At 44.5% G+C, this 14,086-nt stretch overlaps 1 protein-coding gene across 1 annotated transcript; it reads right to left on the bottom strand.

The window, feature by feature from the left end:
- Window positions 1-10,905: 10,905 nt before the first annotated feature.
- On the bottom strand, window positions 10,906-14,086 carry LOC135297293 (cytochrome c oxidase assembly protein COX20, mitochondrial). The gene is made up of 4 exons (XM_064414699.1): window positions 13,855-14,086; window positions 12,306-12,420; window positions 12,103-12,166; window positions 10,906-11,639 (listed from the first exon to the last, which is right to left on the bottom strand). The coding sequence occupies exons 1-4, from the start codon at window positions 13,885-13,887 to the stop codon at window positions 11,498-11,500; spliced, it is 354 nt and encodes a 117-aa protein (XP_064270769.1). The 5' UTR covers window positions 13,888-14,086; the 3' UTR covers window positions 10,906-11,497.

Genomic DNA, 14,086 nt, shown 5'->3' with positions numbered 1-14,086 from the left:
TCCAGTTGTCTAATGGGATCTATATGAAGTTAGCTGTGTGTCTGTATAACTCTTTCCCCACAAAATACTGTATACCTAGTGTGCTTGTAGTAGTTACCTCCACCATTTTGTAAGCTAATGAAACTGTGAGTCACCCATTTTATATCTTAATTTTTAATCATGTCAATTCTCAAATGGGTGTATCTCCTTAGCCTGCTGATTCCTTTTCTCTTTAAAGAAAGTGGGTGGAGAAGTTTAACTCTAGACGTTTGTTTGCAATAAAATGAATTCATTTTACTCTTGTTTGGGATTGTCGCCATCAAGGTCTAAAATCCCGTTACTGCTATAAAGAGGAAGAGAATGTATGAAAGCGACGATGTTGGACAGTTTTAAACTCATTACTGTACATGCTGAAATACTTGTGTTTCTTTAAAAAAACTGGTGGTTGCTCTGTTAGAGATCTATCACATGTATAATTCACAGTTTAACATGGTTATATGTATAGGGCAAAAGTCTTTGAGTTGCGCTTGCATCATGTAAATCCACTTAACCTCTTTACTGTAAAATAGACATTAGGGAAGGAGCAGAAGGATTTGGACAGGGAGTAGGACAGGAGGAAGGATTGTCATGGAGTTTAACAGAGCTTCAATTTGTTTTAACTGCTATTCTGTTCAGCTTTATGCTTCTGTAAAATTGTAGTGGCAATGTTAGCTGCTAACTTGCGTTCTAATGCCATAAGACAAGGAAAAGACGTATCCATTGTAAGTGGGACACGGGGTGCACACGTGAGAACACGTGCCATTGCTGCCATCAGGGCCCTGGAGTGTGCTGGCAGTCCCCGTGGCAGTGTATGGACTAGCAGAGGCTTCCTGGCAGCAGCCTAGAGCTAGAGTCGTGTGCTGTGCTTGAATCCTTTCTCCAGTGTTAGTCAATTTCTAGTAGTCTTCAGAAGTAAAGATAAGCTTGTGTTGCTCTTCTAGCCTTTATAGCAGATGCCATTGCATATTGACATTAAACATTAACAGCACCATCTCCTTGTTAATAGTGCTTTAAATCATCCCTTTACTTTGAATGAGAAAAATGTAAATTGTCTTAAAAGAAGCATTATTTAATGACATTTGGGGAGTTGAAACCCAAATATGTTTTGCTGAAATGGAATTTTCTTTAGACTTGCAGAAAAAAGTTTAGTGTAATTAAAAGTCCATTTCCCTTCTACCCTCCTCACAGGAACTAACACTTTGTATGGAGTGCTGATCCTTTGCTTATTTTGGTACTCTATAAAATGATATAGTCTTAAACTAAAATATAAGAGCCTACACTTACTATGTGGTTGTAAAGCCTGTATTTCAATTCAAAAGTCTGGGATGTTTTGTTTTCAGTTTCTTTGCTGTATGGTGTTTAAAAAAACCCCAACAAAACAGCCACACGTGAGATACTTCAACTCACACTCAAAAAGGAGTATCGTGTTTCTGTTAAAAATACTCCTCTCCAACAAAAGCTCTTTTGGTAAGTTCAGCACTATGAACAGAATTCAAAAAAGCTTCAGCACATGCTCTACCTGGGACACGTGTAGCTCAGGGAGGGGGTGGAAAAGTGCACGTACATCCTGCTCGTGATTTGTCACAGTTGAGTGGAGAGCAGCGCTTGCATGGAGCTGTGTGTTCAGCCTGGGCCCGCCCACACACTCACTCAACGTAGCTCTGAATATTCCTAGAGTAGGGATTTATTTTGCCATGTGAAAATGGCTTTTATAGAGAAGCAGTTGCCTAAAGCGTCACTAATACTAAAAAATCCACAGTTTGCATTTAAAAGGGACAATACAAAATTTAGCTGGTGGCTGTAGAAAGGTGAGGAAGGCACAGCTGTACATTGCCAAAACGAGAGGCTGAGCCATCTGTCATGTTCAGTGATTTCATGCAGCTTACAAGGGTTTGTTTACATGCAGGAAAGTACTTGGATTAGAGCAGCACAGATAGTGGCATACAGCACTGGGTCTGGGCTCATGTTTTGGGGTGCTTTTCCTTTTGGAGTGCAAACCGGGTTTGCCTTTTTCTACCCGAGATGGGTTTTTCTCCTAAGAGGCTACAAACCTGGATAGCTTCGGGCTTAGCTCTGTGCCAATGGGCCCATGGCACATGGTGCCTGTGCAGCTGTTGGCAGCAGTGCCAGCGCTGCTGCTGGTGCTCTCCTCGCAGCCCTGTCTGACGCAGCTGCTCCATCCTTGAGCAGGCTCTGGCCGTGCCCCAGGGGCCGTGCGCGCTGAGCCGCAGGCTCCAGGCTGGGCTGCGCTGCCTGTCCCGGGAGGAAGCGCCCGCTAACAACCAAACAAACTCCGGCTGTATTTCTGCCTTTGCTAGTAACAGTCGCTAGGATACACACTGTGTACATGGAGGTGCTTCCCGGGCTTGGCGAGGGGAGGTGTCCTGCGTGAGAGGACTTTGTAAACAGACTCAGCTGTGGGACATCAGGGGTGGGCTTTGGTTCTGGGGTGGCTTATGAGATCCCTGTCCCCACACGCGGCTCTGCTGTCGGGAGCTGGCCTTTCCAGTGTGCTGGGCTTCCTCTGCTGCGCCGGGAGTACCCGGCAGTGCTGCCACCTGTAAGTGGCACCTGTACACGAGCTCCTTTCTGTGCCTACTGCAGGACAGCTCAGCAGCGAAGAGATTTTTAGACGTTGTGCCCACTTTTTCTGATAGTGGAATGAATTAAATCAGTCTTCTGGCTACATCCTGTGCAGTCCAAGCCACTTGCATTGAAAGAAAAATTCTTACTCATGATGTAAGCCGCTAATTTTTTTTTTTCCCTTGCAACACTCCAAGCACTGCTTTTAATAGAAATACGTGATTAAGTCATATTTTAAGATTAGGAAGTTTCCTTGTCCATGACCTTTTGAAAAACTAGGCCAGTGCTTTCTAACAGGGCAACCTCAGGCAATGCCCCAAGAAATCAAACTGAGTTGCAGAGACAAGAAATACTTTGACACTTCTGCAGATGTTAGCTGCCAGGGGCTGGGCTTTCCCAAGCAAGGAAACATGCACATGCTGTATTTATGAACTAGCAAGGGAGGAGTAAGTAGAGCTGGAGACAACTTGGCCCAAAGCACTGTGGAGGATGGGGAAAGCTCCAGGCTGTCAGGAAAAGCTGCTGAGGAGCAAGTGGAAACTCAGAAGAGTGCTTTGTAACTCGTGTGTGTAACAGCCCAGCTGTGGTGAAGTTAGAGCAGCGCCTCTCTCACGCACATCCTCATCCCTGGTGCTTTGTTAGGCCCAGCCATCACCTCCGGCACAGGAGGCTTCTCCAGAGCCAGCCCTTACAGGGAACTGGCTGAAATCAGGACTTGGCCAGCAATTACTCTGGATGTGACTCTTGCCTTACTTTGTCTTTCTGCCAGTACTGGGAGTGGCAGGAGGATTCAGCTATGGTGGTTGCTATGTAAACTTTGCTGTAGCTTAAAAAAGATGCTCAATGTTTAACATGTTGTCAACATCAATAGCAAAAAACAAAGGCAAGTGTAAAAAACCTAGAAATACAATTACTTGTGGATGACTTGAAACGCAAGTGTTACTTTAGAGCAAGTTTTTGTTATCTCTTCCGGTTTAGTAGACAATCTTTGATCTACTGAGTACTTTTGGTTCTAGAAGTTAGCAAAATCAAAACTATGGGTAAGACACAGAAATGGGGGAAAGAAATTTGTAAGTCTTGAAGGAGGCATTTGCTTGTGATATCTTTTTCTGAAAGAAGTGACATTTGGGGTTTGCTCACATTTGGGGTTTACTTAGACACTTGGGGTTTGCTGAGAAACAAGACTCAAAAATGTTGAGCTACCAGAGGTGAGTATCATGTGCAGGTTGTGAGCAGCAGAGCTGTTTACCCAAAGCCTGGCACCTCCACATGCTGCACACTTTGTCTTCCCTGCTATGTGCTCCCTGCTGCTGCCAGAGCACCTGTGATGCTGTGGGGCCTCCTACCCAGCCTGGGAGCACTGCATTGGAGAGAACAATTCCTGAAGGCAAAAAGGAATGCTCTTCAAAAAGGCTGTCCTCTGCATGGCACTGGGCTTTTCCTGCCTTGGGTTCTGCAGATTCTCTGTGTCTCTGTAGGCTGCAGAATCGTAGAGATTTGCTTATGGCCATGGAGTCCATTCTCTCACTTGCGGCAAGACTGCCACCCGTGCTCAGGTCAGCTGGGGCTTTGTCTAGAGCTTGAAAACCTGCAAAGGGTGGAAGTTACATGGCCTCTCTGGGCTGCTCAGTGCACTGCCCTCAGAGTAAACCAGGCCTGTCCTCCTGCTTGGCCTGGAGCCCCCAAATTGGAATTTGTGGCCATTGGCCCTACCCCATCTCCTGCAGCTATCAGGAGATGTTTGGCCCCGTCTTTGTAACTATCTTGCACGTAATACTTGGCTCTTGTTAGTTCACCCCACAGACTAAATCCAGCTCCTTCCACTGTCTTTCCAGAGGGCACACCTTGAGCTCTGTGGACAACTTAGGAGCCCATGACTGGAGTCTCTACAGTTTTTCGACATCCTTGTTGAGCAAGAAGCCCAAAGCTGGGCAGCAATATTAGATGCCCTGCTCAGCAGTGTCGGTACTGATGGATAAGTGCATCTCTCCATTCACTGGCCACATATTTCCTGATGGAGCTCAGACTGCAGGCTGACTTATTTGCAGAGAGAACACTCTCCTGGCCCACATTCAACTTGGCAGCCACTGTAAGTCCCATCCTCTTCAGCAGGGCTGTGATTCAGCTAACTGCTTCCCAGCCTCTATTGGACACTCCATTAGGCAAGCAGCTGCCCTATAAAACAACATCAACAAGACCTAACCTATTGTTAAATAGTGAGACAAGCACCTCAAAAAGAAACATTAGTTGGAAATTACTTGTGCAAATTAATGTCTTGTGCATTCACCCTATTTAGTCTGAGAGACTTTGGAGTAAGCAGCTGTGATAGCTCGGTAAGAACTGCTTCAATACTTAAGTAATATTTGGTAACATTTAAATGTCACCATCTGGGTATTTGGATCCCAGACCTAGGATATTCTATCAATCACACCTTTTTGCATGAACTTGCCTGCCCCTTTGTTACAAGAAGTATCTCCTGTGTGGAGCAGAGCCCACCAAGCCTCACACCAGCTGCCAAAGCTCGAAATGACTGGCTGGTTCCCGCATGTGGCTGCAACAGGAGCTGCTTCCTCCAAAGGGAAGAGGTGGGAGCAATCACTGTGATCCACTGCTCCAGTCCGCAGGGCTGAACACTGAGCCCAGCCCTGCTTGGCACTGAGAAAACTCCACAGTCTGCTTGGCGATGGAGAAGGTGGTGGAGGCCGGGAGACACTTCCTGAAAATCAGCGGCTCCCGGACATTCCTGGGAGGGGGCTGCTGCTGCCGCCGCTTCAGCGGCTGCCTTGGCACAGCCCCAGGATATTTATGTGCCTCCACAGCCTGGCAGCCGGCCAGCCCCTTTTTATTTTTTCCTTTAAGGAAACACCCGCAGAAGGGAAATGAGAGACTCCAACCGTTTTTTCAGCAGATTCTTGCAGACAATGAAGAGAAGTTTTCAGGAATGATCTTGTTTTTATAGGTACTTACTGCCTTGAAAGGTCCATTATTTACCCAGTACAACTATCCTTCTCTAGTTCCAGAACAAACCCGGGAAGATTACAGCGCTGAAAGCAACTGAAGGGCTGGTGGGGGAAGGGAGGGAGTGCATGGACTCCTCCTCGTATGGTGGCTGTATTCCAATTAGCATGGATCCCACACGAGGCTGGCAGTAGAGGGACCATACTGCTGCTATATAATTATCTAAACCCCTCTGAATTTTTTTCCGGTTTGGTGCCATACCAGGAGTTTGTGACTTCACACAGAGCTGTGGTTTGTGGCGTCTCACAGCATTCCTGAAGCAAGGGAGTGTGGCTGCACGAGTGTGCTCACACAGCCATGCGCGGGGGCATCCCTTGCTCTGCTGGAACCCAGCCCTGCTCCGAGGGAGCAGCTTCCTGGCCATCTGGTAGGTGGCCACTCTGTGACCCACTTAGGTGCTCTCGAGATAAGTCTCTTGCAGAGCTCAGGTGTGGGTGAGAGACATGTACAGACTGAGGTATGGTGTCCCCAGTAGAAGGATGAATGGTGATAGTGAAATTTCTGAGTAGAAATTAATGCTGACTGGCTTTTGGGAAGGAGAGGGCCATTGTGCTTGTTAGTGGGTGTACGAAGCCCTCTATGGTCCTGGTTCAAGGGGACCTTGTGAGGTTTAGGAAGAAAAGGCTGAGCTCTTTTTATTCACCTGGGAGTCTCAGTAGGCAGTAATGGAAGACTACAATACTGGGATACTATCAGAGCTAAGAAACAGAGTCAAACAAGTTCTGTCATGGCCTCCCAGTGCTGCCTCAGGACAGCCCTCAAGGGCTTTAAATACTGGATGAAAGCATTTTAAGCACAGCATGTAACAATCACTGGTAGCTCCAGATTTCTTTGGGGGGTCTGAATAGGGTACTTTCCTCTATATTTTGAGGAACAGGCTGTCAGAATTTTTTTGCTCTGTATTTGCTCCGTGAAGGACTCCTGCAACAGCCATTTGTGGAAATGTATCAGTCCAGTAATAAACCTGCTATTGGCTTTTCATCTTCAGAGATATTGCCACTATCTCTGCCAGAGCCTGAACATTTCATGAAAGGGAGGGGTATTAGCTTCCCTTTAATTGCTTAAGTAACATAACAAAGAGCAATGGCAGGGCAGGTGGGCTGCATCTCTCATCCAGTTCCCACAGCATCTGTGCAGTGTCACAGTGATGACATGGTGGAGAAAGATCTCTCACTGTGGCCACCTGGTAAAGGTGAAGGTGGTAAGAACTCTTGACCTGGATGACAGAAAGCATGAATATCAGCTAGAGCTGTAAGACTTGTAAGTGAACTCCAAAGACCTGCCATGCATGTATATGCAGGATTGAAGACCAAGATGTGTAATGGATAAAAGCACACTGAGAGCACCAGAGTTATCACAAGCCATTTGCCATTAACAGGAGAGATGAGGATCTGTTGTGTAGAGAGAAAATTCACACTGGCTGAGAGCACACCTGCTGCTTTGTTACAGCATTTGACAAAATAAACAAGGAGTTTAAAAAATATGCAAAGCATGTTCTTCCTTCTCTCCAGAGCAGGAAAAGGGGGAATCTTTGTTTCTGTTAAGTAGATCACCTTTCTATACAATCTGGGTATTTTTGGAGCTGTGGCCAGTCTAAAGAGAAAGATCCCTGCCGTGGTAATTGTCCACTCCCGTGGTACATTTTAGGTACTGCCAGAGGGCTCCTGGCATGCTCAGGAGAGTTGAGGGTTTTGACACACTCTTGCTCATGACAGATGACAGAAGCTGGCAGGATTAAAATAGCCTCAGAACAAACTGCTCTTAATCTTGAAAACAAGCAGACATAAGGATGCTGTGACCTATTCTCGAAGGAACAGGCAGACCCCCTGCTGGATGGCTCTCAGGCAAACTATGAACTCAAGCAGAAAAAAATCAAAGGAGTCTGTGAAAAAGAGGGAACCTACCCTTAGCCAGGGTGCTGTTAGCCACAAACAATACTCTGTGTTTTCCTCAAACTGTCATCCAAGGTTCTACCTCTCATTATCCTCCTCCTCCACCACCCTCTGAAGGTTTAGCAGCTGTATGTGCTTAATGTAATATTTTCATTTTAAATGTAAGAAAGTTACCTGTTCCAAGGCCTTGAGTCATATTCACTAAAACTCAGTTCCACTTCTGATATAGAATTAGTTCTTCTTCACTTACGGGGGAAAAAAAAAATCAAAGGATCATCTTCTTGAGCATCTGAATATACTGTAAAACTGTTTTGATCAGTTTTCCAAGGTAAGAACAACGTATTTGTTTAAAGAGTTAAATGGAGCAAGCAAACAACTTTCATCGGTAACCACCAAGCTCTTGAGCTAAATGTCTGGATAGGAACAAGAGAAGTATGGGAATTAGTCTACTAAGCTGGAGAAAATATTTTGCTTGGGAGCTCATTACAGCTGAATTCACACAGTACTTCATTGTTACCTGGATTGCTTATACCAGAAATAACAAACGTACTTCCTCCAGACCCAAATAAAAAAAACCTACCAAAAGCCAGGCTCAGTGACAGGAGATGACCTTTCCTTTGCAGCACTCAAGGACTCAGGGTGGGCAGTGACACACAGAGTCTGGAAGCCTGCAAAATGCAGAGAGGGCCTACATCTCCCTAAAGTCTCTGCTTGGATAAAAAGATAAATGTCAGGTTTGGGATGGCAGCTGTAATTGCCTGTGCTGTCACCTTTAGAAAAGTTTTGAGCCTCTCCATGGCTGAAGAAGGGCATTTGCACCTGTGAGAGGCACTGAAGGCACATGATCACATGCAGCACTGGGAATGGGGCTGGCAATTAACCTTAGATCTCCAGGTTTCAGCCTGGTGCCTCCCACAGTGACTTCCCTTCTCCAAGGACCTGGAGGACACACCTTGCCCAAGTGGCCTCTGGCCGCTGCCGGAGTCCCAAGTGTGCACTCCTGCTGGAGGAGGCTGCAAACGCCTTTTCCCAGAGTATTGCTACTGCAGGGAACAGGAAGAGAAAGGTGTGGAGGAGCAAAGGGGCCATAAACCCATCTCTCTATTTTGCTGGTGATTTAGGCTGCTTTAAGGAAGGATTTCCCTATCTTCAGGGATAAAAACTGCTTGTCAGTCACTGCTCAGTAACCAAGTAACATAAGTGTCACTAAAATAAACAGGGTTTTAACAACTTACGGTTTGAAGTTGCTATACTACATTCTCTCCCTTTTTATGGTTTATTCTGAGGGGGCTGGAAACCAAACATCTTAAAAATTACTTTTTCTTTTCCATCCTAGTAAGTGTCTGGTAAGTTTTAATTTAGGCAAAGCATATCTGTCATTAGCTGCAATTCTTTTACATTTCAGGTCTGATAAATACAAAGGTGTGCTATGCATTTCCACCAATGACTTAAGATTTATGAAATTAACAGTAACATATAAATAGAGATACAACTCACTAATTTTAAAAAATAGTTATGTCATTGTTTTCAAATGTCAGAATTACTTAAATAACAGAAATTTTTGTTTTCTTGTCAATGTATCCTAATTTATGACAACTAATAGCTTTGAGATATTTTTGTTTTATCCCGTCTCTCACTCTTTAATTGTCAGTCACTTTCAATTCACTCTCCATAGCTGGCATGGAAGCAGCTGGAGCCAGCACTTGAGGAATTATGCCAGACTTTTTCTCCTGCATGTTTGATCATGAGCATTCTTCCCTGTGCTCTTGCAGGCACCCCTTTCAGACTAACAGAATCTTGCTCACCGCTTCCTTGTCTTATATCCCTGCCCTGCCCTATTCAGCAAAGGCCTCGACTTCCAGTTAATCCCACTTAGAGTTTTACTAAAACACTGAAGCTCCAATGTGCTGGCCAGGCTGCCTGCACATTGCCTCTTCCCCAGCTTTTTTGTGAACATCTGGCATGCTCATTTTACACTCTGCACAGTGAAGCAGAAGTATTAGATGAGTTATCTATGCAATGCAGATACATCTAGCATTTCACAGTTACTGCTAAAACTGTGGTTAAGCTGCTATTGGGCTAATATTCTCAAATACAGTAACTTATCCCAACATCAATTAACACCAGAGAGGATTTAATGCTGCAAATTTTCCCCAGTTTTTTTTTTTACTTACACAGTATCATAATGCTGCTACTTTCTCACCAGTCACAGTATTTGTGTGTTTTGAAGGATGCCATTATTCACATGCTAACTTCTTTCCCATCAGCACAAAACACCCTTCACTTCTCTCTCTACAACTGCTCTTTGCCAAAGAGTAAATTTTCATCCCTGTGCTTTTTTGCCTAAACCCCCCAGCTGACCTATGACCTCGCAGCCAAAAGACCCCCTGCTTAGGTTGCACTTTCTTTTCTTAGTTTAGATAGGAAAGAACTCAACCATGTATTAAAACAGGAGCTTGTTAAGACCAGCTTCATGGCTCGCTCAGTTTCCCACTGCTGCTCCAAAGGTTTTACAAAGCAACAGCTTCCACCCCAAGGAGAAGAAGCCTCCTGTGCCCCCTTGGCCCCCACCCAGCACAGAACCAGGGGAAACATTTTCCTCTTCTGAATTAGCTACCAATTAATTTCTTAGTTTGGATTTTGCTGTGAGGACAGTAAGTGTTTCATTGCATTAATTCTTCTGAAGACTTTTAATATAAAATATTGAAGTCAATGTCCTCAATAAAATGTATCTTCGTTTCCTTCAAAATAAACATGAGGAATAGAAGGGCAAAAAGGAATTAGAGTATATAGGTTTGTTTTCTTCTTATAAGAAGTTAATCCACAAAGGGTAGAAGTTTAATTTTCTCAGTGTAAATAGCATGTTTGTTCAGTGCTCTCAAGTATATTTCCAAATAAATAAGTGGAGCAATACTGCTGTTAACATCTGGATGTTCAAACCTCCCTGCACCAATATGAGTTAACAACAGATCACAAACTCTCTCAGAGTAAGTACAGGGTGGGGGAAAAGGACTATTTTTGCTTGGTGACATGCCTTTAGACGATAAAGTGCTTACAGCATAACAGACCATAAATCATCACATGGAAAAATAAAAACATTGTGTCACTCGTGCAGGCAGAAGCAAGCGAGTGATGTCATCACTCATCTTTTGACCAATATGCTATTAGACCTAACACTGTATTTCCAAATAAGATGGTTTCCTTGACATTATGTACTGGTATTTCTTTTAACTGAAAAATCACTGTAGAACATACCTTTAAAAAAAATTAAAGCCAAAACAAACATTGCTACTTAAAAATAATGTAGATTATGACTCCACAAATAGTAAGGAAGTGTCTTAAGTAGCAAGATTTTAAATGAAGTAAAAAAATTATTTACTTACATAGTTCAGACTGCTCTGAAGTGTGATTTTATTCATAGTTTCAAACAGAACAAAGATGGAAATCCTTCAGCTTCACAATGTATGTAAGTTATCTGGTTATCCTGCAGCTGAAATCTTACAAAGGCTGCTGACTATCACCCACTTTGCACAAGCAAAGCCTTCTCCTACTGCTCAAATATTCCTGTTTCACAAACAGCACTGTTAATAATAGCATTTACTCAACAGGTGATGAAAATATTTTCCTCTATTTAAATGAGAAGTAATTACAACTTTGCTAAAACAAACCACACTCTGTTTATAATGGAAGTTAAAGCAGTCCCAAATCACTGTTGTTAATCCTTTGAGACCCTGAAGAGAACACAGCAGCTCCCAGATGTTTAACAGGACGTCATTCCAAATGTGTGCAGTCACATACATACATACATGAAACAAAGCAAGGCTTGTACTAACTTAACAGATTCACTATGAATTTCCTGCTCAGGTTTGCTAGGAAAACCATGATTTACCAGTTTTAGACACCTCACAGGCTTGCAGTGTAGACTGACTTTTTTTTGGACCACCTTTTCCCAGAGATGTATTAAACCACAACTCTTCCGGAGCAACCTATGAATTGCTTCTTTCACTGCCAGTTTGTTTGTTTTGTGGATCAAGATAACTGCCTTCAAATAAAATTCTGTTTTTCATTCCTTCTTTAATCATTCTTTGCCGGATCCTTTGCTGGGCCAAGTTGTACCTGCAGTAAAACCTGGAGGAGGGGATGAAAAGGAAACACAATTCCCTCCTTTATAGTAGTGGCAGTATCAAACCAGAGTCATTCAGGCAGCTGAAAAGTTGCAACCACATGGGTTAATACTAGTAAAATTAAGCATGCTGCCTTTGGAATCAGGACACAAGGATGGGGTATGAAAAGGAAAAAATAATTAAGAAAAATAGAAATAAGTGGGGGAGTTGATAGTTTAGGATTCAAGAAACAATAGGAAGTATTTAAAATATATATATAAACATAAACATTCAAACACAGTGAAATGTTTTCCTTTAAAGAAGGAAAGTATTTTGGGGAGAAGGAAGAGGACGCTTTGCTAGGCAGGTTTTTTTACTGTGGTTTCAAAACCAACATGAAACACTGTTTCTGAAAACTGAAACACAGGGATCATGTTGTACAATTCACCAACACAGGCCAGTGAAAACTGAAGAAGCATTTTACATACCAGTATCCTAACATTGTGCAAATATAGCTGCCAACTGCAACATCACAAGATCTTTTGACTCTGCCTGAAAGAAAAACAAAAAATCATCTGAAAAGTCAGAGAAAACAACTTGTATGGCTTCCCATTATTAATAACACCTAACAGCAAATAGGTTTTTTTGCTTGCAAATAAATATATAAAACCCAAAAGGAATAAGTACTTACTAGTTGCTAAAAAATGTCCAAGACCCATAACTAAAGCCCCCAAGGAGCCATAGAGCACTGACTCTCGTGCACATGGAACATTTTTAACATCGAGAAATCCCAGGAGTTTAAAGGACTGTAAGACAAAACAAAACAAACAAAAAAAAAACCAACATAAATTTAAAAAATCACTTCTGTAGAAGTCTATGATGCCAACTCAACTGTAAAACTGACTTGTTATCTTAATAGTCCAGCAAAACCAGTAGAGAACTTACTGCGTCCAGGGTTAGAGAGGACCAAAAGTGAAGAGGTACAGACGTATCAGGGATGTTTTTGGAAGAGTTAACTACTAATTTATATAATCTAGTTTTGCACAAAACTGTTGATCCATCCTCCCACTGAATATTACAAATGAACTACTTAATTTTTTACCTTTACATTCCCCCAAAGAGGAAGGGAGAAGACCTTTAAGATTCCAGGATTTTTGTTACATCACAACAAACAAGGAAGGTTACAATCAAGTATGCAGTAAGTCATGCCATGTAATTTTAGTACCTGAAGCAAGTATATGTGCTTGAAAAAAGTTAAGTTACTGGAGAATGAGCATGTAGTAGAGAACCTTATACTGAACAAAGACATTTATAAACCACTAATTTATGACCTAACCCTATGTCTAGGCAGGGGCTGGACACATGGGTCAGGGTCAAGGTGGCTGCCTCTCAGTAGCACCTGCACATTTTTCTGCTGTTAATCCTTTGGTCAGGGATGATGTGAGAACACCTTTCAGTCTACTGTGCTTAAATCACGAGAGCATGAAGAATCATGTGTGCAACTGTAGCAAAATTCACCAAAGGTGATTGTTTTATTTTGTTGTGAAGGTATTCCACTTGGCCAAAGTAGATTTTAAAGACGGAGTACTACAGTACTCAACTGCTTGTGGAGGGTTTACAGCTCTGTGAGAGAAGTCATTGTGGCACTGTGGTAAAGGGGATGGCAGGCATGGAAATCCCCAGCGTTAGTTTTATCCATGCTCCCTAGGGACAGCCATCAGCTGTCCCTGTGTACAAGCGAGACAGAAAGGACGTGCTCTGTGTTGGTGGAACGTCCTAATGAGTAATTTCAATTGCTCTCATATGGAAGAAGTCACTTGATATCTGCAGCGTGATGCATCCTTTTAAAATAGCGTCTCACCTGCTGCCAGGCCGGGCATCATTTGTTATGTCTGACCACTGCTGACCACCGGCCCCGCGGACCCTCCGCCCTCACCACGGTGTTCCACCAGCGAGGCAAGCCCCGCGGAGGGCCCGGGGCAGCACGACAAACCCGCCCCGCCCAGGGGCCCCGCAGAGCCCCAGCTCGGCCCCGGCTTTCCGTGTATTGTTCCCGAGTATTTCCTCGGGCGGAGGAGCAGCGGGCCGGGCGGTGGCGGGACACTCCCTGCTGCTCTGCGGTGACCTCCCGTGTCCCCAGCGCGGGGCTGCCGCGTGCCGCGCACCTCCTCCTCCTCCTCCTCCTCATGATCATCCTCGTTCTCCTCCGCGCCCCTCGCCGCCCCCCCGCCCTCCATTACCTTCCCCGGCTCAGAGTCGCCCTCGCCCGCCATGCCGCGGCAGCGCCTCCCCGCCCGCACCAGCGAGCCGGGGCTGCGCCCGCGTACAGAGCGCCGCCGCGGGGAGGCCGCTCCGCCCGCCCCGTCTCTATGGCGCCCGCGGAAGGGGCGGGGGCGGCCGCGCCGGCGCCATTTTAGGTCCCGGCGCTGAGCGAGGCTCCAGCGCGAATCCTTTGTTCGGCGAAATGGGTCA

The sequence above is a fragment of the Passer domesticus genome, chromosome 3 (genome assembly GCF_036417665.1).
Source record: "Passer domesticus isolate bPasDom1 chromosome 3, bPasDom1.hap1, whole genome shotgun sequence".
In the NCBI taxonomy this organism is placed as follows: Eukaryota; Metazoa; Chordata; class Aves; order Passeriformes; family Passeridae; genus Passer; species Passer domesticus.
Note: the sequence above shows the minus strand (reverse complement) of the source record. Positions and strands in the feature narration are given on the sequence as shown.